Raw genomic sequence first — 27,577 nt, forward strand, 5'->3', positions numbered from 1 at the left:
GTGGGCACTGAATGCACATGGTACACAAACATCCATGCAGTCAAAACACCCATCCACATAAAATAATAAATATTTTCAAAAGAAATGATTTGCTGTTCTTGTGAGGGAAATGCGTGTGTCGTGGTGCAGGTGAAGGGGTCAGAGAACAGCTCTGTGGAACTGCTTTTCTCCTGTCCCTTTGTGTAGTCCTGGGGACTGGACACAGTCTTAAGTGTCGAGTGTCTGTCTGCAATCTCACCAGCCCCGTTCCCCCTTCTTCTGTTCGACACTCAGAACAGCTGACACCAGCAGGTGTTTGGCCCACTGAAAGCATCCTCCTCACACACTTGTCATTCTTTGCTCACAGAGTCTGATGTGAAGTTGTGTCAATCATAGTGCAAGACAGAAAGGGGTCCTTGGTTTTGCTTGAAAATAAGTTTATTGAGAAACAAGTACTGTGTACACAGCTACACATCTGGGCCGCCTGGCCCACGCCCCCGGCCTCTGCACTCAGGCTGGGGACAGTGGTGGCTCACTGCTTGCGTTTGGTCTCGGTGAGTAGCTCTTGCCAGTTCTTCTCCATCTCCTCTTTGCAGTTGAGGAAGGCATCCTCCAGCCGGCGCATGGACTCTGCTAGTGTGGGGTTGGTACGCATGACCACCATGTCGTAGGCCATCCAGGTTGCCTGCACTACAACAACCAAAGAGGCCCAGTCAGGTGACGGGTGCTGAAGCTCTGGGGGGCCATGTACTCAGCTTTAGGGGCCAGACCCTGGGGGACACAGAGTATCCCAAGAAGAGAAGGCTTATAGGGTGCTATAAACTCCCTATAAAACTTTCTACAATAGCAATATGGCACCTCCTAATATTCTAAAAGTCTTAACTTCTCAGTACTTAAGCCTATGACAGTAACAAGCTGGAGGCTGGTCTGATATGGAATGGGAGGAAAATTAGAGCAAAACTGGACCCTTACCTGTATGTATGTAGTTCTTAGCTAATGGTTTGCATGGTAACTCTTAGGAAGTCATGATTTTTACCCACGCTTACATGCTCAAAGTAATCCAACCATTTCTAGATCCCCAAGACTCAAATGATATCTTTTTTCATGCTCAGTGACCTGAGGCACCTTTCTACCTGTCCTGACACCAGGAAGACATGGGACAGGCCTTCTCCTGGGAAGGTTAGGTTGCTTCCCTGTTAAGCATCCCTAGCACTTCCCACCACACAGAGAAGCATCTCTGCTCTTTCTCAGAACAACTGGAGGACAGCTGGGCCTCTTAGGTGAGCACTCTTGTGCAGACTCAGTGGAAGTGTGCGCAGAACCCATTCTGCAGCAGCCACTTCCGGTGCAGCTCTTCCCTCTAGAACTGCACAGAACATGGTCTGCCCCTCTGCCCAGCTGAGCGCAGCAGACATCTCCCGCTGAAATTCCTCCACTTCGGTAAAGAGTAGTGGATACTTTGGGAAATGAGATCTTCAAGGAAATTACCAATGCGATTATAGGAAGATGGTTAGTGCTAGGTGTGCATGTGTACATATATGCAAGCAACATCACCACAGACTTGAAGTAGTGGAGAGAAGCATATGTTTAGTTATGGAAAATTACTTACAGGGGCTCAACAGGTCCTACAACTCTATTACTAGCATAAGGAGTTTTAATTTTTAAATTAGAAGTGGCACTTGGGATACTTCTTACAATGTAGAGCCCTGGCCCATTCTACAATACAGAGTTTTTGTCTAGCAGGCTGTGGATCATTCTAACACCAAGGGTCTGCAGATCACCCTTTCCAAATGCCTGGCAGCTGATGACATATGGATCTGGAAGCCAGAGCAGGGTCTGCTTCCCTTCTCTCTGCCTGCTAGCTATGGGACCTTAAACAAGGGAGCAAATTTGCTAACTCAGTCTCCTCATTCACAAAATAGAGACTATCTATTAGCTGCCAGTGAGAACCAAACATATGCTACATGAACCACTTAGCACAGGTTATGGACTGAATGTATGCATCCCTCTACAGTTATGTACTGAAATATGGTCCCGTGTTAATGGTATTGGTGATGGGCCTCTGGGATGGTAGAGCCCTCATGGCTCATGGGCTTGGTGTCTTTATAAGAGGGCCGCAGCACTTGCAGTTGGCCGTGTGAGGACACAGTGAGAAGGTGGATGACCGTACAGACATGGACGAGACTTCTCACCAGATAACTCGCTGGCACCTTGACCGTGGATTTCCCAGACTCAAGGACCAACTGTGAGAAATAAATGTTTAATTTTAAAGCTACCTTGTTTGTGGCCATTTGTTATAGTATCCCCAGATGATCAGTCAGAAATTAGTACCAACAAGGAGAATGTTTCTATAACAAACACCTGAAAGTATGGGAGCAGCTTTGGTGGTGGGAAGAGGTGGCTAGAGGTGTTTTGGTTTTGTTTGTTTAATAATTTTTAGTGGGCATTGGTGTTTTGCCTGCATGTCTATCTGTGTGAGGATGCCAGACTTCCTGGAGCTGGAGTTACAGACAGTTGTGAGCTGCCATGCGGGTGCTGAGAATTGAACCCAGGTCCTCTAGAAGAGCAGCCAGTGATCTTAACCGCTGAGCCATCTCTCCAGCCCAATGGCTAGAGTTTTGAAGCATATAGAAGTACATGATAGAGCACTGCCATGAAGGGAGTTTTGAAAGTGATTCTGGTTCAGAAAGAAAAGAGGAATTTGGAGAGAAACTGTCTTCAGAGAGAATGTATGTAACCCTGGACAGGATGCTAAAGCCATTATGATGAGCACTCAGATGGAAACGGGGAATACATTATTGGGAAGAATAAGTGACCCTTGTCATAAGTGTCAAGAACTTGGCTGTATTGTGTTCATACTCAATATTTTGTGGAATGTAGAATTGTAAGCAATGAAACTGTATACCCAGATGAGGAGAACTGCTTAAAATTAGAAACTTTTACTATAAAACAAATAATTTAGGTACTCAGGGCAAAAGCTTAAGATAGGAAAGATGATAACATCAGGGGATAAAAGTAGCTCAAAGAAATGAATCTCATACAGTACCCACAGCACCCAGAATTTGAACTCCTCTGAGCTTCCTAGACCAAAGTAGTGAAAGAAAAAACTTCTTTTATAAGGCCCAGTGCCTATAAAAGAGACACAAATACACTCTTGAAAACACCTCTGTTCTGGAGCTCTCTGTCTTAGTCACCTCCATTGCTCTGAGAAGACATCATGACCAAAGCAGCTTTTAAGGAAGCATTTAATTGAGGGCTCGCTTACAGTGTCAGAGGGTGAGTCCATGACCCATCATGGCTGGGAGTATGGCAGCAGGCAGGCAGGCATGGTGATGGAGAAGTAGCTGAGAGCTCACATCTGATCCACAAGTTGTAGGCAGAGAGAGAGAGTGAGACTGGGCCTGGCATGTTGATTGGGCCAACAAGGCCGCACCTCCAAATCCTTCCCAAACACTTCCATTACCAGGGACCAAGTATTCAAACTTATGAGCCCATGGGGGACACTGTCATTCAAACCACCACACCCTCCATAGCATGCACAAGCCTTGGTTTGAATCCCAACATGGGAAGAATAAAAAATTTTAGAATAAAAAAAATGAACAAAAACAAACAAAATGAAACAAGAACTCCATCCTAAGAGAAAAATTCCCAAGGAGGTTCCTCTGTGAAGAGTATTTGGGGGCTGGAGAGATAGTTCGGTGGTTAAGGGCATTGCTTTTCCAGAGGACACGGGTTTAATTCCCAGCACCCACATGACCATTCACAACTGTCTATAAGTCCAGTCCCAGTTTCTGATGCTCTTTTCTGGCCTCTCTGATCATTGCAAACACAGTTCAGGACGTACATGTAGACAGGCAAACAACCATACACATGAAATAAATATATTTACAATGAAAGTTAAGGAAAAGAGTATTTTGCTGCTGTAGAATATTAGTTAAAGATGTCTTACATTTGTTATGCTATGAAACATTTGTTTAGTGATGCAAAGATGTTTTGTATTCTTTTTTTTAAGATTTATTTATTTATTATGTATACAGATAAGAGGGTGCCAGATCTCACTGCAGATGGTTGTGAGCCACCATGTGGGTGCTGGGAATTGAACTCAGGACCTCTGGAAGAGCATTCAGTGCTCGTAATCTCTGAGCCATCTCTCCAGCCCTTTGTATTCTTTTATGTTGCATTTGTTCAACTTTGCGAATCTTTGTTACTTTGCCTGTCTAAAACATCTGATTAGTCTATAAAGAGCTGAATGGCCAATAGCAAGGCAGGAGAAAGGATAGGCAGAGCTGGCAGGCAGAGATAATAAATAGGAGGAGAAATTTTGGGAGAGAGGATCAAGACGCAAGAAAAGGAGGAGGACATCAGGGATCAGCTACCCAGCTACATAGCAAGTCATGGAGTAAGAAGTTAAAAAAAAAAAAAAAAAAAAGAGCCGGGTGGTGGTGGCGCAAGCCTTTAATCCCAGCACTCCGGAGGCAGAGGCAGGCGGATCTCTGTGAGTTCGAGGCCAGCCTGGGCTACCAAGTGAGTTTCAGGAAAGACGCAAAGCTACATAGAGAAACCCTGTCTCGAAAAAACCAAAAAAAAAAAAAAAAAAAAAAAAAAGGTATACAGAAATAAACAAAGATAAAAGCCCAGAGGCAACAGATGGGTGGGATTTTTTTGTTTTTGTTTTTCGAGATAGGGTTTCTCTGTGTAGTTTTGGTGCCTGTCTTGGATCTCGCTCTGTAGACCAGGCTAGCCTTGAACTCCCAGAGATTCATCTGCCTCTGCCTCCCGAGTGCTGGGATTAAAGGCGTGCACCACCACCATCTGGCCCTGGATGGGATAATTTAAGTTAAGAAAAGCCGAGTAGAAATAAGCCAAGCTAAGGCCGGGCATTCATAAGAAAGAGTAAACCTCCATGTATGATTTATTTGGGAACTGGGTGGCGGGCCCTCCAAAGAGTAAGAGGCAAAGAACAAAACAAACAAACAAAAAACAAAAACCCAACAACATTCTGCAACTGCCAATAACTTTGACAACATCTGTATTTTAAATACAAGGAGGCCCCTTCATGCCTGTAGTTAGTTAGAATCACTGATAAAGGTTAGCTGGCAATATGGCTCAAAGCACTGTTAGGAAGGAGAAATCACCCAGACAGCAAGGCACTCTGTTATTTGCATAGTCCTTTGTCTTCAGATCCAAGGGAAATATTTTAGAATATATAGAATAGGAAGAACTAACCAGAAGATTCTCCAGAAATACATCCATCCTGTTTTGCTTTGTAAAGGTAAGCATCTCATGTAGTTCAGGCTGGCCTCAACCTTGCTATGTAGCTGAGGATGACCTTGAACTCCTGTTGCTCTTGCCTCTACCTCCCAAGTGCTAGGGTTACAGGAGTGTGTCATCACATTCCACTTCAGAATCTGTCTCTTGAGGTTCGATTCATTTACTATTTCCTGATTGCCTCCATGCGGTCATTTGCGGACGCAGCGCTGGCACTATATACAGGAATACAGCGGATACAGCTGTGTTCCCCAAGAGTCCATGGTGAGTTGCAGTGGGAGAAGAGAGAGAATCAGCATGCGAGGCATAAGAGATTGTGAAACATGCTGGGAAGGAAGTAGACAGCAGATGCTGTCACAGAGAAGTGGCAGGCAAAGTTAAGACCAGCCCTATGGAGAGGCCACACAGAGAAGCCTCCTGTTCAGGGGCAGACTAGTTGCCTACTATTCCTAAGGCTGTAGCACCACCACCATCAGAAGAAAGGAAGGAAAGAAAAGGAAGAGAAAGAAAGGGAAACAAAATCTCCTGTCAACAGCTATCTGAGCATGGAGATGGATTTTCCAGTACCCAGTCAAGTGTTCAGAGACTGAAGCCATGGTTGATACTGTGACTGTGGTCTCAGGAGAAACATAGCCAGCTCTGCTGAGTTCAGATTTATTACCCCCTAAAGTTGGGCCATAATAAATGCCTTTGGTGTCCAGCCTCTTGGATTGGTTATGCAGCAATAAACAGCAGATACTGATTTGGGTGTCGAGAATATGATGCTTCCAGAGCAAAACCCTAAACCGTTGGGGGTAGTTTTGGAAAAGGATAGTGAGTGGGAAAGCTGTGACGATTTTGAAGAGAGAACTAGCAAAAGTTTAGAGTTCCTTAAGTGCACTGATTCCATACTCAACAGTAAGGTCGGGAGAATCTTACTGAAAACTGAAGGAGCGGGGAGCTTTGTTAGGTAGGGGCAGATGATTAAGCAACATCATCACAAGAATAATTTAGGAGGCAAAAAAGTACCTAATGAGCTGTTTATTAGGGTTTAGCTACATTTTTTTTCTTTTTTCTTGGGGTGAAAAGAGGTAGAGCTGGTGCTGGGGATAAACCCAGGGCATTGCACACATGGTGATCACATTCTACCACCGAGGTGCCTCATGCGTAAATGGGAATGATAATGGTATAGATCCCCCTAACGTTGTTAAAAGAAGTAGATGGGATAATGTATTTAGAGCATGGAAAAGACACCAGTGTGGTCTATAATAAAGCTGTTATTATCACCACTAATAACACACAAGGTACTAAACAACAGACCCCTGCAACCTTCCTGGGGTCTAGTATTAGTTAGAAAATCAAGTGGCAAAATATCCATTTCTTCTTTTATTTATTTATTTATTTATTTATTTATTTATTTATTTATTTATTTATTTATTTTTGCGTGCTTGTATGTCTGTGAGGGTATCCGACACTCTGGAAATGGAGTTACAGGCAGTTGTGAGCTGCTATGTGGGTGCTGGAAATTGAACCTGGTTCTTCTGGAAGAGCAGGCAGTGCTCTTAACCACTGAGCCATCTCTTCAGCCCCCAAATATCCATTCCTAATAGGATATTTCTAACAAAACCACAGAAGTACATGCATAGAAAAATATGTAGAAGCTAGGCCTTTGATACCAGACCTCAGGAGGCAGAAGCAGGCAGATCTTTGTGAGTTCGAGGCCAGGCTGTTCTACAGTGAATCCAGGACAACCAAAGCTATGTAGAGAAATCCTGTCTCAAACAAACAAAAAACAAAAGAAAGAAAAATGAAAAAGACAAAAATCTAGAAAATATTGCAAAACTGAGACCTTAATGAATACTTGAATAACTTTAGCATCACCCCTCTCGAATGAGAATACACTGTCTCGAAAAACTAAAATAATAATAATAATAATAATAATAATAATAATAATAATAATAATATCACTTTTCCAGCCAGGTGTGGTGGAATCCCAGTACATGGCAGGCTGAAGCAGGAGGATTGCTAGGAATTAAGAGTCCAGTTTAGCCGGGCAGTGGTGGCTCACGCCTTTAATCCCAGCACTCAGGAGGCAGAGGCAGGCAGATCTTTGTGAGTTCAAGGCCAGCCTGGTCTATAGAGTGAGATCCAGGAAAGGTGCAAAGCTACACAGAGAAACCTTGTCTCGAAAAAACAAAACAAAACAAAACAAACAAACAACAACAACAAAAAAGAGTCCAGCTTGAGCTACACAGCAAGCTCCAGGCCAGCCTGAGCTAAAGAGTGAAATTTCTCCAACAAATCCAAACAAACAAAACATCACTGTCCCATACTAATGTGTGGGTTTGAAGGAGCTTGGAACATAGCATTTACTTCACATATGAAGCTGGGTTCAACCCCCAGCCCTGGAAAACAACAATCTAACGAATACCATAACATTCAGGTTTAACACAAATCCAAACAGAATATTAAGTAAATGAATCTGTTACTGCCCACAAGATCAAACACAGGAGGAAAGCCCAGAGCCAGAAAATATGAAAAAGGTCTGAGGAGAGGGAACTTGCTGAATGGTAATGATGGTGATGATAACAACATCAACAGCTGTGTAACATGTACTCTTTTAAAACCTGACATATAACGATGTAGCTAAGCTATCTTATAAGATATAAGAACTTCATGGTGGCCTGGTGTGGTGACACACGCCTTTAATACCATGGTGGCCCACAACCATCTGTAATGAGATCTGGTACTCTCTTCTGACGTCCAAGCAAACATGCAGGCAGAACACTGTATACATAATAAATAAATAAATCTTAAAAAAATAACAATACAATATTCCTTCCCAAGAATGAAGAAATGGACCCGGCCTGTCGATGCTGTAGTCCAGTGCTGTGCCTGCTGTTTTCAGTAGTGTGCTGGTCTTACAGGATCATTCCAAACCTTCCCACTTAAACGATTCACAGACTGTTCATCTTCTGCTCACTAGTGCAATAATGACCCACGCTTGCCTTTTGGTGCACATTTGAGTTGGTACCTAGTGCTGTGCCAATTAAATGCCTCTATTTCTACCTTCAAGAAGGAAACAGTCCAGTGGTAGAAGTGAGATGTAATCACACGAGAGATACAGTAATTCAGAGTCAATCATTGTAACTGTCAAATTTTGTGTTGCAAGAGTTACAAGTTATAAAAGTTGGAAAGATGTTAGGGAAGCCCTTGTCAGAGAAAGCACTTGATATAGGTTGGTAATTTCAGGGAACAGTGAAGCCATTGGGAAGAAGGGGAAGGAATCTTGTTTGGGAAGACATCCTACCTGAGATTTTTTCCATCTCTTCCAATAGCTTTTCCAGGTCCTTATTCAAGTCGGACAGCATTTTCAGCATGTTATCATAGTTTCTTTCCCCAGGATCAGAATCAGCCATCTAGGCAGTGAACAAAAAGAGGCTGCATGGGACATATTGGCATTTTAGTTTCCACCCCACATGTAGCTCACAGATGAGCAATCCTTGAACAACTATGTCCCTATCTGCCAAAGTTGGACACCACCACTTATGCCCCAGAGCTACTGTGAAGGTTAGGTGAAAATGTATGGGAAGGGTCCACACAGACTATTTCACATGCTAATTGTTCTTTTCTTTCTTTGATCCTTGCTATGTGTCATAGTTAGCTTCAGTTGTCAAGTTGACACATCTGGGAAGATGGAATCTCAACTGAGGAATTGCCTCAATCGGATTGTTCTGTGGGCATGCCTGTGGGAAATTTTCTTTCTTTCTTTTTTTTTTAAGATTGATAGGTGATTTTAATTTAATATTATTTTTAAAGTTTCATCTATTTTTTATTTTTTATGTGTATGGTGTTTTGCCTGCCTGTACATCTGCGTACCTTGTGTATGCAGCACCTAAGAAGGCCAGAAGAGGGCATCAGATCCCCTAGAACTGGAGTTAGTCTATTATAAGCTGCTTTGTGGGTTCTGGATATTGAATCCAAGTGCTCTTAACTGTTGAGCCATCTCTCCAGTCCCAAAGATTTATTTTTATTATTTTTAAAGTGTGTGTGTGGGGGGGTATGTGCCCAAGAGTGCAGGTGCCCATGGAGTCCAGAAGAGTGCACTGAATACCCTGTAACTGGCATTATGAATAGTTGTTAGCCACTATGAGGCTGGTGGGAACTGTGCAAGGACATCAAGGTCATGTGCAAGGTCATCAAGTGCTCTTAACTGCTGAGCCATCTCTCCAACCCCCACTGGGGCATTTTGTAATTGCTAATTTATATAGGAGGGCCTAGTCCACTGTGGGTGGTGACACTCCTGCTGTGGAATATCCCTTTTGCACACTATGAGTATGTATTACTCTCATTGGTTTAATAAAGAGTCAAAGCCGGGCGTTGGTGGCGCACGCCTTTAATCCCAGCACTTGGGAGGCAGAGTCAGGCGGATCTCTGTGAGTTCGAGGCCAGCCTGGGCTACCAAGTGAGCTCCAGGAAAGGCGCAAAGCTACACAGAGAAACCCTGTCTCGAAAAAAACAAAACAAAAAAAAAAAAAAAAAATAAAGAGTCAAATGGCCAATAGCTAGGCAGGAAGAAGTTAAGTGGGAGAGCTAGACTGAGAGGATGCTGGGAAGAAGGGCAGAGTCATGAGGAGTTGCCAGCCAGATACAGAGGAAGCAGGAGATGAACATGCTGTGCTGAAGAAAGGTACTGCCATGTGGTAGAGTGTAGATAAGAAATATGGGTTAATTTAACTTGTAAGAGCTGGTTAGTTACAAGCCTAAGCTATCAGTCGAGTATTTATAATCAATGAGAAGTCTCTGTGTGGTTATTTGGGAGCTGGCTGACAGGACAGAAAACCTTGCCTACACACCCCTAAGCAGGTGACCCTGAGCTATATAGAAAAGATAGTTAAGCAAGGCAGTAAGCAGCATTCATTCACGATCTGTGCCTCAGTTCTTGCCTCCAGGTTTCTGTGTAAACTCCTGCTCTGGCTTCCTTTGGTTATGGACTGTAATTTGTAAGATGAAATAAACCTTTTCCTCCCCAAGTTGCTTTTGGTCAGTGTTTGATCACAGCAACAGAGAAGGCAAACTAATACACCATGCTAATCTCTCTTCAACAAAGCTGAGAACTGAGATGATTACAGCAGAAGATATCTATTTTTACTGGTGGGGGGGGAATCTTTGCTATTATGGTGATGTGAGAGTGAATTTATTTTCACAAAAATATATTAAGAATCAATGAAAATGCAAGCTTTGTGATGATGTGTTAAGAAAATATATTCTCTGAACCTAAAAGAAATCTCTAATGTGATAAGAGAGTCATAGACCATATGAAAAAACAAAATGGGACAGATACCCAAGTAAACACAAAATATTATTAATATAATATAGATATACAGCCATGGAGCCTAGGTTAGATTACTTTTATTTTTAAATTTTGAGATAGGTTTTCATATATCCCAGACTGGCTTCAAATTTGATATATAGCCTAACATGACCTTAAAAAAACCTGATCCTCGCACCTGTGTGGCCTGGGCAGGCATCTCCATGACAGGTAAGGTGACCTGCTGATGTCCCATGCAACCCAAGTCAGAAGCTCATTTTTTAATAAAAGGGGGACCTATAGGGCCCTGGCCCGCGTTTTGGGTAACTGTTGCCTTGCTTGCAGCTCTTGACCTTGATATCCTCCCTATGCTAATTCCCTGCCAGGTTCCACCCTCCTGAATGCTTAAGGGAAGTTCCTTGTCTGTGTATCCTGAATAATGGGCGTTAACAGCTTAGATGCAAGATTGTAACCTCCGGGGTTCTCCCATTGTGCTGTAAGCCTGTATTTAAGGCCTCCTCCCTCCTTCAATAAATGACATTCGGCATTTAAAATTTAAAATATATATATATATATACACACATATATATAATTGAATGAATACCACAAATGTGATTAATATCATGAGTGTAATTAATGAATATCATGGGTGTAATTTAAAAAATAGAAATTAAAAAAATATATGTGAAAAAAAAAGAACAACCTGGTGAAAAGAAAAAAAAATTATCACACTTTGGAGAATTATCTCATTTAATTGCCACAATAACCAGCTAGTGGAATAAATCACATTGTTGTCTTCATCACATGTGAGAAAAACTAAAGTGGTCAGAAACTCGAAGCAATTTTCCCAAGGACAAACAGCAATGGTAGTGTTAAAGCTTGAACCAAAATACTGAACTTGTAACATGAAAAAAAATATATGTTAAATACACATATAGGTAATGTGTGATGCATGCATGTGATACTTCCATTTGTGCAAATATTTATATATTTTAATAAACTGTCAAAATTATACATGAAAAAAAAAAACCTGACCCTCTTGTTTCTACCTCCTGAGTGCTGGGATTATAGGTATTCACCACCTGGCTTTATGTCATGGTAGGGATAGAACCTAGGACTTTGTACATGCTAGACAAGCACTCTACCAACTGAACTTAGACTCCAGCCCACAGTTAGCTTAATTCTAAAATATGAAATGATTCAGAAAATTTCAGACTATCAGCATAACATTCCAGAAGAATTCTACTAGGTACTGGAGGTGGTGTTCTAGAAAAACCACATGCAAACTCTGGATTTGAACTTTCTGGGTTCAAATCTTGATACTTCCATATATGAGGACTTATCTTTGCATCAATATTGTGCTGTAAATTATACTAAGCAATTGGTAATCGTAGCTATATAAAGTGTAGTAGGGTTTTTTGTAAGGATTAAACATATATTGGTTTAATATAGAAACTATCATAATAAGCACTTAATAAAAAACATTACTTAGAATACTAAAGTATAATTAAACCACTCCAGATTTTCTGACTTTTAGTTCTCCCTACATTAATTCATTTGAGCATATTTGATCCTCATCTATTTATCTATAAGGCTCTGGGCTAGGTAAGATACAAGAAAGATAGAATATAAGGTTATCCGATCTGCCAGGGAAACAGCAGACTAATCTGTGGTGATTTCCCTGCAGGCTTTACAGCAGGCAGGAAAAAACCATCCACGAGCAGACGAGAATGACTTTGCTCAGCCTGATTTTATGGTAACTGGTGCTGGACCAGGACTTCTAGAGTCTGGTCCAGATCATTTTACTTTAGCCATATTTAAGCACAGCACAATTTTGATAAAAGTATTCAGATAACAATTAACTCAGTCCCAAGTGCCCAACAATTTAAGACATGGTTACACCGAGATTCCTTACGAGGCACATCTGGCTTCTTTCACAAAAATGGGTGCTGTTGACCCAGAATTAGTGCCCAAGACTTGGGGTCTAGGGAGTTTCATTGAGGTAAACGTAATGTCTGAGGATGTCAGGACTGGTCTGGCCCTATATGTTATCTACACAGCACTTAGGCTGTTGTAAAGCATTAGTGACCTCACTCGTAAGAGCAGGTTTTATGGTCTAAAGGCAATGCTCAAGATTTAGGGCAAAAGGTTTTGGATAATTGAAAACATAAATTCTGGGAGAAAAGGCAGAGCCTGTCTCATTAGACAGCAAAGGATCACCAGGTTGTAACATGACATCAATCCTAGAGTTCCAGGAAGAGCGGCTTCATACCTCAGTCTGTGGAAGAGGTAAGCTGTGGTTAAACTTTCCTGGCTTCTCCAGTGCTGATCTGTGTGCACGAGGCTCTTTGTTCTCTACACTTATTAATATGAAAAAATGATCCAGATGGCCATAAGCAGAGAAGGATGGTCCCCACTGTGGCGGGTTATTCTCACTGTATGTGTGGATATGTGGGAAAAGCCTCCCCACCCTGTTCTGCACGGCTCCTCAATGGCACCTCTCAGCTGGTTTCATGACTGTGGAGTCTACCTCCTCAAATGGACTCTGAGCATCAGAGGGCTGGGGCTGTGTTTCCAATGGGCTATTCCTAGTTTTAGTTCAGGCAGAAAAAAGGCAAGCGCTCAATATATGTTGACCGACTCTCCCTTCTGCCATCCTCAGACAGTTAAAGGCAAGTGTTTTGTTTTGTTTTGTAAGATACGGTTTCATGTAGCCCAGTCTGGCCTTAAACTTGTTATGTAGACAACCTTGAACTCCTGATCCTCCTGCCTCCAATCCCGAAGTTCTGGGATTACAGGTATAGGCCACCAGACCAGGATAAGGGTGAAATTCTGGGGTGGAGCGGAAGGCCTCTGACAGTCATGAGGCAGATTTGAGGTACAGGGCCTTTTGGGATCTAAAATGTGTCACTTCTAGAATATGGGGCCATTCCTTATTGGATAATCCATCTTTTATGTTGGCCTGTTTTATTTTTATTTATTTTTTTGAGACAGGGTTCCTCTGTGTAACAGCCCTGGCTGTCCTGGAACTCTTTGTAGACCAGTCTGGCCTCAAATTCACAAAGATCTGTATGCTTCTGCCTCCTGTGTGCTGGGATTAAAGGCACACACCACCACACCCAGCTTGTTGCCCTGTTCTCCTAAGAGTTTTCTAGGAACAGGTGAGGTTCATGGTAGTGGGCTGAACGTGGGACACCATCTTTGAACCTTTAATGTATGGTTACTTCCTGTTTCATAGCCAGGCCTTGCTGTGGGATGTTCTGTATGTCCTGTGGGAGCCCGTTCTTGGGTTCCTCGTGGCTTTACCCAGCAGGTCCGCATAGAGGATGATTAGGACCACTAACCTGAGTGCAGGTGTCTGAGATGGTCTGCACTTGGCTGTGCTGGGGGATGGTCTGTATGTCAAATTGCTCTGATTGGTCAATAAATAAAACCTGATTGGCTGTGGCTAGGCAGGAAGTATAGATGGGACTAACAGAGAGGAGAAATAAAAGAACAGGAAGGCAGAAGGAGTCACTGCCAGCCTCCACCAGGACAAGCAGCATGTGAAGATGCCGGTAAGTCACAAGCCACGTGGCAAGGTATAGATTTATAGAAATGGATTAATTTAAGATATTAGAACAGTTAGCAAGAAGCCTGCCACAGCCATACAGTTTGTAACCAATATAAGTCTTTGTGTTTACTTGGTTGGGTCTGAGTGGCTGTGGGACTGGCGGGTGACAAAGATTTGTCCTGACTGTGGGCAAGGCAGGAAAACTCTAGCTACAAGGCCTCACACATTGACCTATCTCTTCACATTCTTGGGATCTGATATCTTTCTCTGCCCAGTGCAGAGCAGGAAGCTTCTCCACAATAGTACTGATCTTTCTCAGTTACAGCTGATTTTTTAGCACCAGCCTGAATATCATCTTGCTTTGAAATTTCCTCTGTTGAAATAAACTTGTCAATTACCTTCAAATTCAACTTCACTCAGGATCTCAAGACATAAGAAGAATGATTATCCACATGAATGGTCATTATCCTAGTTCCTACTAGAGTTCATTCCCATCTGAAACCTCTGAGCTGGCCCTCCACTGCCTTCATTTTTCTTAGTATTCTTTTTTTTCCAAGCACAACACTGACCCATTTAGCTCTGCTTAAACCATTCAATAGCTTTTCTAGCCCAAAGTACCAAACAGTTCTACATCTTTTGCACAAAAAGCAATTCCAGGACAGGTGAGATGGCTTTGCTGGTAACGGTGCTTTCTGCCAAGCCTGACAACTTGAGTTCAATTCCTGGAAATCCACACTGTGAAAATGACTCTCAAAATTGTTCTCTGTTCTCCACATGCGTTCTCTCTCTCTCTCTCTCTCTCTCTCTCTCTCTCTCTCTCTCTCTCTCTCTCTCTCTCACACACACACACAAACACACACACACACACACACACACACACCAGAGTAAATGTGTCAAAAAAGAAAAAACCCTCTAAAGGCGTAAAAGCTACATGGTTAGGCTCATCACAGCCATAACCCCACTCTGTGCTACCTTCTGTCCTAGTTTTGTTTCCCATTGCTCTGACAAAATGCCCTGACAGAGGCCACTTGAAGGGAAAGGGGTGAATTCAGCTTACACTTGCAGGTTACAGTCTACCACTGTGAGAAAGTCAAGGCCGGAACTTAAAACACTGAGTCACGGCCACAGGTAAGAGTAGAGAAAAAGAATGAATGCACACATGCTAACTAATGCTCGGTTGACTTTCTCCACTCTTATAGAGAGGACTCAGACATAGGGAATGGTCCCACCCACAGTGCTTCCCACTTCAATCAATAGAGTCCAGATAACCTCCCACAGACTGTTCACAGGCCAACCTGATCTAGATACTCCTTGTAGAGAAAAGGTAGTAGAATCATTGAATCTAGGGTAAAAACATTAGCACGAAACAATTGTTTTCACTGTAGGGTAAACTTCAGAATAAATAGTTGTTCCCTAGAAGTACTTAGACCTTGAAGAAATCCCTGTTGAAAACAATCATTGTTTTTTGTTATCTATAGAGTTGTTTTTCTGAAGGAGCTTTACAGCCTTTGCAGCAAGACAGTCCTGACGTACCTGGAGCGTCTTGCATTATTGAGTGCTGCAAACAGTACACAATAAAGACTAAAGTTGCAGGGATGCGATGTTTTCCTTCACAAAACATATAGATTAGATTAGGGGCTTAGTATGAGGAACTTGATTTACCCAAAAAACAACTTTTGTGAAACCATCAATAAATACGCCTTTGCATAGCTGTTCTTCAAAACTGTTCCTCCCTGCTGCCACAGAGCTTGAATTGCATCTTGGAGTGACCCACTCTTTTTTGATTGTCCCTTGTAACACAGAACATTGACACTTGTCAGTGGGATTCTTCCCAGGTGATTCTAGAGTGTGTCAATAATTAAAACTAACCATCACAAACACAAGTTTATTATGCTTACTATGCTTACATCTAAATGGGTACACTGATTAGGAAGCTAGAAAAGTGAATTCTGCAAGGTGAGCTAGAGATAGAAATGTGAATGCTATCCACATAGAGATGATATTTAAAGACAAAGATTAGATTACTAAGGGAGAGGATGCAGATGCAAAGAGGCCTAGCACCAAAGACTGGGGAAATAATGTGAAGGAACCATCCAGATACTAAAGATAAAGAACCTGAGAAATAGAAGAGTAGGGCAGTCATGTTCTGGAAGTCCAGTGCATTCTAACCATTATTCTCCCATCATGAGGAATTTTACTGAATTGAAAAGGAAGCTCTAAAAAGTACAAGAGAAGGAATCCTCCAAAATTGTATAGGATAATGTGTTTTGTTAGTATGTGTCTTAGGGTTTTCTATTGTTGTGAAAAGACACCATGACCATGGCATCTCTTTATAAAGGAAAACATTTTAGTGTAGTAGCTTGCTTATAGTTCAGAGATTTGGTCCATTATCATCACGGCGGGACACAAGGCAGCATGCAGGCAGACATGGTGCTAGAGAAGGAGCTGAGAATTCTTACATCTTGACTCATAGGCAACAGGAAGTGGTCTGAGATACTGGGTGTGGCTTGAGCATATATGACACCTCAAAGCCCACCTCCACAGTGACACACTTCCTCCAACAAGGCCACACCTGCTCCAACAAAGCCACACCTCCTAACAGTGCCACTCCCTTTGGGGGTCATTTTTCTTTCAAACCACCACTGTATGTGAGCAATTTACAACCCTGAGAAAATAGGACATTAAGATGGAAATGTTTACAAGGATAAAAACAATGATTATGAATATTCATCAATTTGGATTTTGATATAAAAGGGAATATATGTGTTAGAGTAATATATCAATTTTACTATTCTACTTTAAGATGTGTAATTGATTACAGATTGTAATTTTTAGCCAAAGTTTCTGTACAGTTTGGGACATTTAAGAGAACACAAGCTTCACTGTAAGTCTGATATGATATTTATAAGAATTACTTAAGAGAATGGGGCTTGGTGGTATATGCTATAATCTCAGCACTTGAGAGGCACAGGCAAGAGGATCATCATGAGTTTTAAGGGAGCCCGAGCTACATATTGAAACTCTGTCAGAGAATCACACACATGCACCAAATCAAAACTAAAAACCAACCAAACAAAAGACCCTAACTATTTAAGAAATCATGAAGGTTTTATTAAGACAATTCAGGCACTTAAAGAGATAGAATATATTAAGATTATAATTAGATGAGTTTAATTTTGTAAATGGAACAACAAAGGTCTTAAAAATGATTACTTAGAATATGACTTATAAACTAATAACTCAAAGGGAGGTATCATTTTCCTGGCACTGGGGTTTTTGTTGCATTTAGCTCCTATGAGACAGTATTATTCAACTGTGTAGCGTAATTCCATTTTAAACATATTTTTAAGTAAGCTTATAAAACAATAGGTTTCGCTGGGCAGTGGGCGCACGCCTTTAATCCCAGCACTCAGGAGGCAGAGGCAGGCGGATCTCTGTAAGTTCCAGGCCAGCCTGGCCTGGCACCAAAGACTGGGGAAATAATGTGAAGGAACCATCCAGATACTAGGATCCAGGACAGGCACCAAAACTACACAGAGAAACCCTGTCTCAAAAAACAAACAAACAAACAAACAAACAAATAAAACAATAGGTTTCCCAGTGGCTTTTCCAAACATTCTTAGTGTTACTTATTCCTCCTTCCTCTCCCTTTGCATTACCTTCCCTCCCCGCTTCCCATTTACTCTCTTCTTCCTTCCTAGCATCTGTTGTTTACTACACCTCTCTCTAGAGCTCCTTCTCACCCATCCCACCCCCTCAACGGTTCCCTTTTGCTCTTCTGGTTGGTTACGCCAAGTTACACACTCAAACCTAAAGATTCAAATCTAGGAGACCCCTCCAAAAAACAATATAGGTTATTGCCATTGTCCTTGTTTGATTGCTGAAGACACCATAAAAATCTGTCAGAGTACTTGAAGAAATGAAACTGGTATCTGGAAGCATCTTCCTCAAAGGTTAGCTCTCATAATGTAAGCTGCCAAAGGAGAAAGGCCATCAACAATTCTACCCCTTGTAAAGTCTGAGAACCACAACTACTGGACTGGCAAGATATCCCCAATGGTGCAACAGAGGCATTTGTATCCTGGAGTTAACCAAAAGTCTGCTTAATTCAGGAGAACTCATGCCTGGAACTATAAACCTAGTCAAGAACCCACGGCTGAAGAGGTCATAGACCCTACAGGATAATCTGCTACTAGCATACTGCTAAATAGTATGGGTTACAGCTATCTTCTAAATACTTATTCTCACATTCACAGATAAGTGCAGCTCTCACTCTTCTTTGAAGATGCTTCTTTTTGTAGCAGATGGAGGCTATTACAGAGATCCACAAATGGTCAAAATATAGACTAAGTGACCATGGGGTGCTCAGCCCCAAGTGGGACATCTGTAGTAGAACTCCTATACCTAAGCTTCAAGGAATATCGCAGAAGAGGAGGTGGAAAGATTCTAAGAGCCTGAGGACCAGGATGACTGCTGCAAGACAGTGTCTTCTGGACATTATAGGGATGTCATAACCATAAACACTTAACAATATGATTGTCTGATGCAAATGCTATACCAATCGACATGCCAACGTGGATGGAGGAAACTGTGACATGGCTGCACCCCAGAGGAAGAGCTAGAGGCAGTCAATGGCTGATGAGGGAGGAAGAACCAGTTTTCTTCAGAGACAAGGACCCAACTCTGCGTGGTTGATTTTAAATACATGCACATATGGGCAGCACTAATTAGACTCAGGAGGTACACAGACAGACAGACAGACATATATATCACATATATATTATATATGCATATGTAGTGTAATAGTTATAGAAGTAGTAAAATTGAGAGAGGTGGTGGTGGTATACAGGAAGAACTGGAGGGGGAAAATCATGCAAGTACAGTGCACTTATGCATACAATTCTCAAAATTTTAGGAATTTGTACACTAAATAAGATAAAATTGGATTTAAAAATTTTAATGAAATGTCAATTATTTGATTTTTTTTCTTTGCTGGTTTTTGAGACAAGGTCTCATGCAGCTCAGGCTGGCCCCAGACTTCCTTTGTAACTGAAGATGATCTTGAACTCCTGATGCTCCTTCCTCTTCTCTCAAGTACTAGGATTATAGGTATGTACCACTATCCTTGGCAAAAATGTTCATGTAAGAATTTGAAGTATCCAGGCATGCTGGCACATGCTTGTAATCCAGCACTTGGGAGTTAGAGGGAGAAGGATCAAGAATTTAAGGTTATCTCACCCTCAGCTACATAATGCCAGCCTAAGCTACATGACATCCTGTTGCAAACAAATAAAACCCAAACAGTGGCTACTCTGGAAATCAGTGTAGAAAGTTCTCAAAAAGCTAAAAAGAAACCTACCATACAGCCAGCTATACCACTGCTGGGCATATGCCCAAAGCTTTTGACATCCTACTGCATAGGATACCTGCTTAGTTGCATTCAGTGCCATTCTATTTACACTATCTAGGATCTAGGAAACACCCTAAATATCCTTCAACTGATGAATGGATAATGAAAATGTGCTACATATACACAATGGAACACTATTCAGCTGCAAAATGAAATTAGAAAGTTTGCAGATAAATGAATAGAACTAGAAAAGATTATACTGAGTGAGATGATCCAGACTCAGAAAGACCACATTTTCTCTTATTTGTGGATGCTAGATTTGAATCTTCAGAGATGAGTGTCTTTAATGTTCTATTGCTGTGAAGAGACACGATGATTAAGGCAACTCTTATAAAAGAAATCATGCTTCCCAAGGGTAGTAGAGTCCAAGACCTTCATGGCAGGAAACAGATACACATGGCACTGGAGCAGTAGCTAAGAGCATTATATCTATATTAGCAAGCAGCAGGTATAACAGAGAGGTTGGGCTTCTGGTAGCTGGTAGCCCTGTCAGAAGAACAGCAGGTGGCAACTGAAGTTCAGGTGTCAGCCCACCAGAACAAAAACTCTCTGATGGGTAAGTGTTGCTTAAGCAAGGCTTGGGAGAATACAGACTCCAGAATGTATTTTGCTTCTGTTGTGTCCCTGCATGCTTGCTGCTACAATGTATATGGTGTGGGGAGTCCCCCACTACCTGTATTGTAGTGTATTTATCTCATGAAAACATCTCTATCTAATGGGCATTTATATCTGTGGATTGTCAAAAAGATGACTCCTCCCAAGCTGTATAATTTTGATGAATAAAAATGAATACAAGGATTTTGCTACATAGTCAAGGCCCATAAATCCCCCTAGAAGCTGATCACAGCTCAAATTAATGATAAACTAGGAGCCAGAATGGCTTGAATTCCTTTAATTTTATGGCTGAGCACCATGAGCTGATATAAAGCCTCAAAAGAGCTTTAGATTAGACCAGATGCCTTGCTAGTGGGTTTTTAGATAGACATTCCCTATCTTAGTTCATAAGGACATACTGAGCAGTCTGGCTAGGTCGTAAATACAAAACAGCCCAATTATTGCTAGCTGGCAAATGATTAATTCCCATTTCTGACCTCAATTTGTGAAAATATATTCTGACTAGTCAAGGATATAAGAAATGATTTGACTCTGTAGCCCCAAATGAGGGCTACAGATGTTCTTGGATAATCAGGAACTACACACAGGACAAAAAGTGCATTTTAAGATTTTAGTGTTATTATGCCACAGCATCTTGGAAAGTACAGACTTGAGCTGATGCTAAAAGACAAAACAGTTTATCTCAGGAAGGCTGGCTTGGGCCTCAATTAGAGGATATATGGCCTCCTTGCCTGGAGATTCAGAACTCACCAGTTACTCTTTAATTGCAGAGAGTTCAAAATGTTTACATAGTCATGGTTTCTATAATCATTCACTTAATTATGGAATGTGGCCTTTGTGTGACTCTGGGATTGCCTGAAAATGTTTTTGTTGAGATATATAAGCTGTAAAAAGACTTGAGAGGATGGAGCAATGAGAAAGAACCACATGAGAGAACATCATGATGAGAAGACCATGAGAGAATAAAGAAATGAAACCATCAAGAGAATGTGTGTGAGTGTTTTCATTCCCCAAAACCCCTCAGATAGAAAAGTCCTAGCCTTGCCAATGCCGTGGAATCCTTGCAATCCCTGTGCTGTCCTGGAGGCTGGCACTTCAGACTGTAGTCCTGGGCCAGCAATGCACTTTTGAAACCTCAAAGCCCAACCCCAGTAACACACCTCCTCCAACAAGGCCACACCCCCTAGTCCTCCCTAGACAGTTTCAATAATTGGGAACCAAGCATTCAAACTTATGACCTATGGGGCCATTCTTATTCTAACCACAGTGAGTATATGATCTGAATAGCTACAGGTACCAGAAAATTATGAAGGAAAGATGGTAGCTAGGTGTGGTGGCACACACCTTTAGCCCAGCACTGAGGAAGAAGAGGCAGGTGGATTTGTATGAGTTCAAGGCCATCCTGGCCTACACAGGAAGTTACAGGCCAGCAAAGGCTACATAGTAAGGTGCTGTTTCAAAAAAAAAAAAAAAAAAAGGAGTCTACTGGGCAGTGGTGGTGCACGCCTTTAATCCCAACACTTGGGAGGCAGAGGCAGGCAGATCTCTGTGAGTTCAAAGCCAGCCTGGTCTACAGAGCGAGTTCTAGGACAGGCTCCAAAGCTGCACAGAGAAACCCTGTCTCAAAACAACAACAACAAAAAAGAGTCTATGGGGAGCAGAAGAGGTGAATAGGACACAGTTGCTATGAAGGGGGAAATGGGAAAAATAGGTGGGAAGTCTTACCTAGGGAGGGGGCAGGGGGAACACAGAGGGAGAGAAGCAAATAACACTTAGGATATTTGAAATGCCATAGGGAGTTGTGTTTACTTAAAATTACATATAATGTATATATGTTTATATGTAATTGTATGTATATGTATATAGTTCAGTTGAAGTTACACCAAGTGGGGTGACAACACTCCTTCCCCCCCCCCAAAAAAAACCCCATAGACTATCATCTATTAGAAAGCCCTTTGCCATGCCGGGCAGTGATGGCACACACCTTTCATCTAGCACTCAGGAGGCAGAGGCAGGTGGATCTCTGTGAGTTCAAGGCCAGTCTAGTCTGCAGAGCAAGTTCCAGGATGACCAAGACTATTATACAGAGAAACCCTGTCTTGAAAAACTAAACAAAACAAAATAAAAAACAAACAAACAAACAAAAGCCCTTTGCCAGGCATAGGTAACTTCCTTTTGCATTTTTGGTCAGGGCAATTCAAGAGACCCCCAAAACAACATAGACTGCAGCTAATGCCCTTAGTACCTTACAGAAAAAGAAGGCAAGATCCTTTTGCTTATGACACCACCCACTTTGGACACTGGACTTGGAAGAACCAATTCGGATGTGACCTGGAAGTCTCATCCCTGAGGACTAACTCTCAAAGAACTGGAAGGAGCCATGCAAACTGCCAAGGGAAAAAAAGCAATCATTAGTCCTATCTAGCTGTAATGCCTATGAACTCATAATAACTGGCACAACAAGATATTCTAAAAGATGCAATGATGGTCTTTGCAGGTGACCAACAGCCACCTAATTGGACTTAAGGCCCATTCAATAGGAGGGGCTTCATGCTTGGCACTATAAAATTAGCCAATTACCTGCAGATAGTACAGCCATGGAAACTAGAGGGGAATCCACTACTTACCGCCACTTTCCTAAACCAGTAGAATTTCTAATTGCATTATAAATAGTTGTCCAGACATTCAAATTTATAAGCCTATGGGGTCCATCCTTATTCAAATCACCACATTCCACTCCCTGGCCCCCATTGATTGTAGCCATATCATAATGCATTCAAAATTCAACTTCAAAAGTCCTCATCCATAGTCTATCACAGTCTCAACACTGTTTAAAAGTCCAAAGTCTCTTCTGAGAATCATGGCATTTCCTTAACTGTAAGCCCCACATAAAATAAAACTCAAAAAGCAGATCACATACTCCCAACATACAATGGCACATATACAGAATGGTAATATACATTACCATTCCAAAAGGTAGGAAAGTGAACACATCAAGGAAATACTGGACCAAAGCCGAGAATGAAAACCAGCAGGGCAAACTCTAAATTCTGCATTTCCATGGTCTGATGTCAAAGTGCTCTTCAGCTTTGTTGACGGCAACACACTTCTCTCTCTTGGGCTGGTTCCTCACCCAGACTGCAGCTCTCCTTGGCAGGTCTGTCATCATTCTGGCATCTTCAACATCTTGGGGTCTCCAATACAATCCAGATTTCACCTTCAGAGTTTCACACAATGGCCTCTTTAGGCCTCCATGCAGAGGCTCTCCTGACACATGCCTAACCTCACTAACTTTCCTTAGCTGCAGAGGAAGTGTCCACAACCCCTTTTTTGTATCCTTGACTCTAAAGCCAGAACGACTGTGGCGGAAGCTGCCAAGTCCTGCTGCCTGCTGGGGCTGAACATGGCCCCCTCATTCAATTAAAATTGCCTCAGCTTTCTGATGTTGATAGTCTATATTACTATTTTAGGTTTCCTTTCATTCTTTTTCACAAGTCGGAAGCTTAGCTGAGTGGGGGATTGCCCTGAAGTCACCACTCTCTTTATTCCATTTAGCATCAGGCTTTTCTTTAAATTTCTTATCTCCTTGAGCACTGGACTTGGCTCCAACCAAACATTTCCTGGTATTCCTTTTCTCCTCAAACTGTACATTTTGTAGTTTTCCTTGCCCTGCTTGTTCCTTTTCATTGTAGATAGATCTACGTAATAACGATCACCAATAACCACATGAAACAGTCAATACTAGGCTGTCTTGAAAGCTCCTCTGTCAATGCCATTAATCCAAAAACTGTTCAATTTAGCCTCAGATAGATTTTTCAGACAAGAGCAAAAAGCAGTCACATTCTTTGCCAAAATATCACAAGAAATGTCTCTAGGTGACTTACTAATATTCTTGCCCTCTGAAACTTGATGAGCGGGCCATCATAATTTACATTGTTACATTTGTTCTCAGCACCACTGTCTTCCACAGTCCTATTAGTATGGCCCATTAAGGCCCATTTAAAAGCCTTCAACTGCTTTTCTTTCTTTCTTTTTTTTTTATAATTTTATTTTAACTTTATTTAATGTGCATTGGTGTGAAGACATCAGATCCCAGGGAACTGGAGTTACAGACAGTTGTTAGTTGCTGCCATGTGGGTACTGGGAATTGAACCTGGGTCCTCTGGAAGAGCAGCCAGTGCTCTTAACCACTGAGCCATCTCTCCAGCCCCTCAACTGCTTTTCTAATACAAAGTCCCAAGTTCACATTCCACCAACAAGCAGCATGGCCAGGCCTGCCACAGCAACATCCACTCTCTGGTGCCAGCTTCTCTCTTAATCACTGTTCTAGTGTTGTGAAGAGATACTATGACCAAGGCAACTCTTATGAAGAGAGTGTTTTATTGGGGGCTTGCCAGAGGTTTAGTTCATTATCATTATAGTATAGAGCATGGTGGCGTGCAGGCAGGTTCTGGAGCAGTAGCTGAGAGCAACATCCTGGCAGAGAGCGAGCCTAGGCCACACCTACTCCAACAGGGCTATAGTACCTCCCAATCCTTCTAATCCATCCAGAGTTCCACTCCCTGGCCACCAAGCATTCAAATACATGAGCCTCAGGAGGTGGGGGTGGGGAAATAGGGGGGCATTCTTATTCAAACCACCACAGGTGTGAGGAGAAGAAGCTGAAGGGAAGTATTTGTGGCAAGTAGAGTGAGGAGTGGGGTCTTTAACTGTAGATTTGAAGCTTAAGGGCAGGGGTTTTTGAATATAGAGTAAGGAGACTGAATGAAGAGTGTGGAGACTGGACCAGAGTCTTAGAGGGACAAGGAGACTGAGGGAAGCAGGTAAAGATATGGGTTGAAGAAAGGGATAAAGGGAGATAAAGTGTGGAATGAGGATGTGAAGGGAGGCATCTAGGGTGTGGGTTGAGGAAGCTGAAAGGAGGTAAGAGTGTAGGGTGAGGAGATGAGGGGAGTGAGAAGGATGTGGGTATGGTTGGAGACGCTGGGGGGAGGATTATACGAGTGTGGTGTTATAGAGTATTTAACGATGTAAAGATGTGTTATATTTGTTTATGCTGTGGAATATTACTTTAACTGTGTAAAGGTGTGTTACATTTGTTTCTGCTGCCTTTGTTAACGATGTAGAGATGTGTTGCATGTGTTTCACCTTGCCTGCCTAAGGCAGCTGACTGGTCTAATAAAAAGCTCAACGGCCAATTAGCTAGGCAGGAGAGGGATAGGTGGGGCTGGCGGGCAGAGAGAATAAATAGGAGGGAGCGAGAGAAGAAAGGAGGAGAGAACAAGGGAAATGCCTGGGACCAAAAGCAAGGCAACTGCCGGCCAGCCAGACATAAAGACAGCAGGAAAGTAAGCTATACAGAAAGAAAAGGTAAAAAACAAACAAAAAACAAAACAAAACACCAGAGGGAAAAGGTAGATAAAGAGAAACAGGTTAATTGAAGTTAAAAGAGCTAGCCAGAAACGAGGCTAAGCTAGGCTGAGCATTCATAACTAATAAGTCACCGTGTTATGATTTGGGAGCTGGTGGGTGGCCCAAAAGAAAAAGTCTGGTACTGTGTGGAGTCGAGGGGACAAGAAGAGGCATCTGGGCTGTGGGGTGAAGCAGCTGAGGAGAGGTAAGGGTGTGGCTTGAAATGAGTGAGCAGAGGCGTCTGGGGTGTAGGATGAGGAGCCTGAGGGGAGGGAGGTACGGATGTGGGGTGAGGTGAGGGGCGGCATCTGGGGGGGCGGTGTGAAGAAGCTGAGGGGACATAAGGGACAGGGCTGAGGAAAGGAGCCACCTGGGGTGGGGACTGAGGAAGCCGAGGGGAGGGAAATAAAGATACGTGCGATGAGGGGAAGCATCTTCGGTGTGGGCTGAGGAAGCTGAGGGATAAAAGTGCGGGTGAGGAGATCAGGGGAGCCGGGTTTTGCTGAGGTGCCAGAGACTGAGGGGAGGTACCTGGAGTGTGGGAGGGGGAGACCGAAGGGTGGGATGCTGGGCTTTGGGTGAGGCTATGACGGAGAGCGGCTGGGCTTGGGGGTGTAGGAACTACGGTAAAAGGCGGCAGGTGAGGCGTGAGGGACGGAAGCAAGGGGCGAGCGACAGCGTTGAAGGTCTTCACGTGAGGCGGGGAGGACGGCGGGGACCCAGCCCCAGAGTCCCCTGGGCGCGCAGGCCTCGCTCACCTCTGGCCGGGCCCGCGCTCTGCTCAGCTCCACGGCCCACGCGGCGGGAGAGGAAGGAGGGACCCCTGGCAACGACGCCCCGCCCCTTTCCGTTACTAGTCCCGCCCCCCCGGGCCTGGGTTCTCACCCTCATTGGCTCTCTTTTTTCCCGAGGGCGGGACTTCTCGGTGGGCGGGGCCTGTCCGCGGGCCTTCCACCTGGCCTTACCCGCTCTCACCCTGGATTTAGGTGGAGGTTGAGTGTCAATGGAGTAGAGATGAGGAAGCGCGAGGCTACCTCCTGCCTGTGGGTCCCCAATCCTCCCCGCAGCCTCCAGTGCTGGACAATGAAGTTTTTTTTTTTTTTTTTTTTATTATGTTGTTTATTTATTATGTTTACAGTGTTCTGCTTGCATGTATTCCTGCTAGCCAGAAGAGGGCACCAGATGGTTGTGAGCCACCATGTGGTTGCTGGGAATTGAACTCAGGACCTCTGGAAGAACAGTCAGTGCTCTTAACCTCTGAGCCATCTCTCCAGCCCTGAAGTTTCTTTCTTAGGTGCCTCTGTGTACAACCACGTGGGCAGGACCCGTCTGATTACTGGTGTCCTGGTGTTCAGGACGTAAACATTTGTCCAGTGTCCAGTATTACGTGTGACAGACATTGTTGCACCTGCCTGACAGGGCAAGTCAATGCTTGGGTTTTTTGGAGGGTTGGGGGAGAATAATGAGGATCGGATGAGGCAGGGGCATTACCGCACAGGCAGATGTGCCGAATTCCGGCCCAAGTCTGCCCGGCAGTGGTCTTGTCTCACAGACTAGGTCCCTATATCACCAAGCAAGGATAACAGGCAATAGAGCCATTCGGTACTTAAAGGCCAAGAGTAAGAGCACTTAATGCTCCTATAGAGGACCTGGATTTGGTTCCCAGCACAACCATTTTTGAGTCCAGTTCCAGAAGATCCAAAGCTACGTTCTGATCTCTGAGGGCACCTTGGAGGCATGCACATGGTGAACATACGGACGTACAGGCAAACACTCCTAAATATAATAAGTAAATAAATCTTTTTAAAAAAACCAAAAATTTCTAGTTGGAAGGAGGAAGGAGGCTAACAGGCTAGTCCAAACCAACCCTGAGGATCGAACTCCTCCTGCTTGAAAGGCAAAGACTTTGTTTTCTTTCTTTCTTTCTTTCTTTCTTTCTTTCTTTCTTTCTTTCTTTCTTTCTTTCTCTCTCTCTCTCTCTCTCTCTCTCTCTCTCTCTCTCTCTCTCTCTCCCTCCCCCCCCCCCGTCCCTTTCTTTCCTTCCTTTCCC

General features: G+C 43.0%; 1 protein-coding gene across 2 annotated transcripts; it reads right to left on the reverse strand.

Annotated features, from left to right (window-relative positions):
* Nucleotides 1–399: 399 nt before the first annotated feature.
* Nucleotides 400–26,365, reverse strand: Syce3 (synaptonemal complex central element protein 3). Of its 2 annotated transcripts, none has more exons than XM_006976169.4 (3): nt 26,286–26,365; nt 8,537–8,645; nt 400–669 (listed from the first exon to the last, which is right to left on the reverse strand). In XM_006976169.4, exons 2-3 carry the CDS (start codon nt 8,643–8,645, stop codon nt 512–514), a joined length of 267 nt encoding a protein of 88 aa, XP_006976231.1. In that variant the 5' UTR covers nt 26,286–26,365; the 3' UTR covers nt 400–511. The 2 variants fall into 2 exon arrangements, with proteins under 2 accessions (XP_006976231.1, XP_076411818.1); XM_076555703.1 differs by lacking the exon at nt 26,286–26,365 and adding an exon at nt 22,361–22,381.
* Between the last annotated feature and the right edge of the window lie 1,212 nt (nt 26,366–27,577).

This window comes from Peromyscus maniculatus, chromosome 20 (genome assembly GCF_049852395.1).
Source record: "Peromyscus maniculatus bairdii isolate BWxNUB_F1_BW_parent chromosome 20, HU_Pman_BW_mat_3.1, whole genome shotgun sequence".
Lineage (NCBI taxonomy): Eukaryota > Metazoa > Chordata > Mammalia > Rodentia > Cricetidae > Peromyscus > Peromyscus maniculatus.

Coding starts and splice junctions, on each gene's coding strand:
- Syce3 (XM_006976169.4), bottom strand. CDS start 8,645: ATGGCTGATTCTGATCCTGGGGAAAGAAACTATGATAACATGCTGAAA. Junction 670..8,536: donor AGAGATGGAAAAAATCTCAG/GTAGGATGTCTT, acceptor TGGTTGTTGTAG/TGCAGGCAACCTGGATGGCC.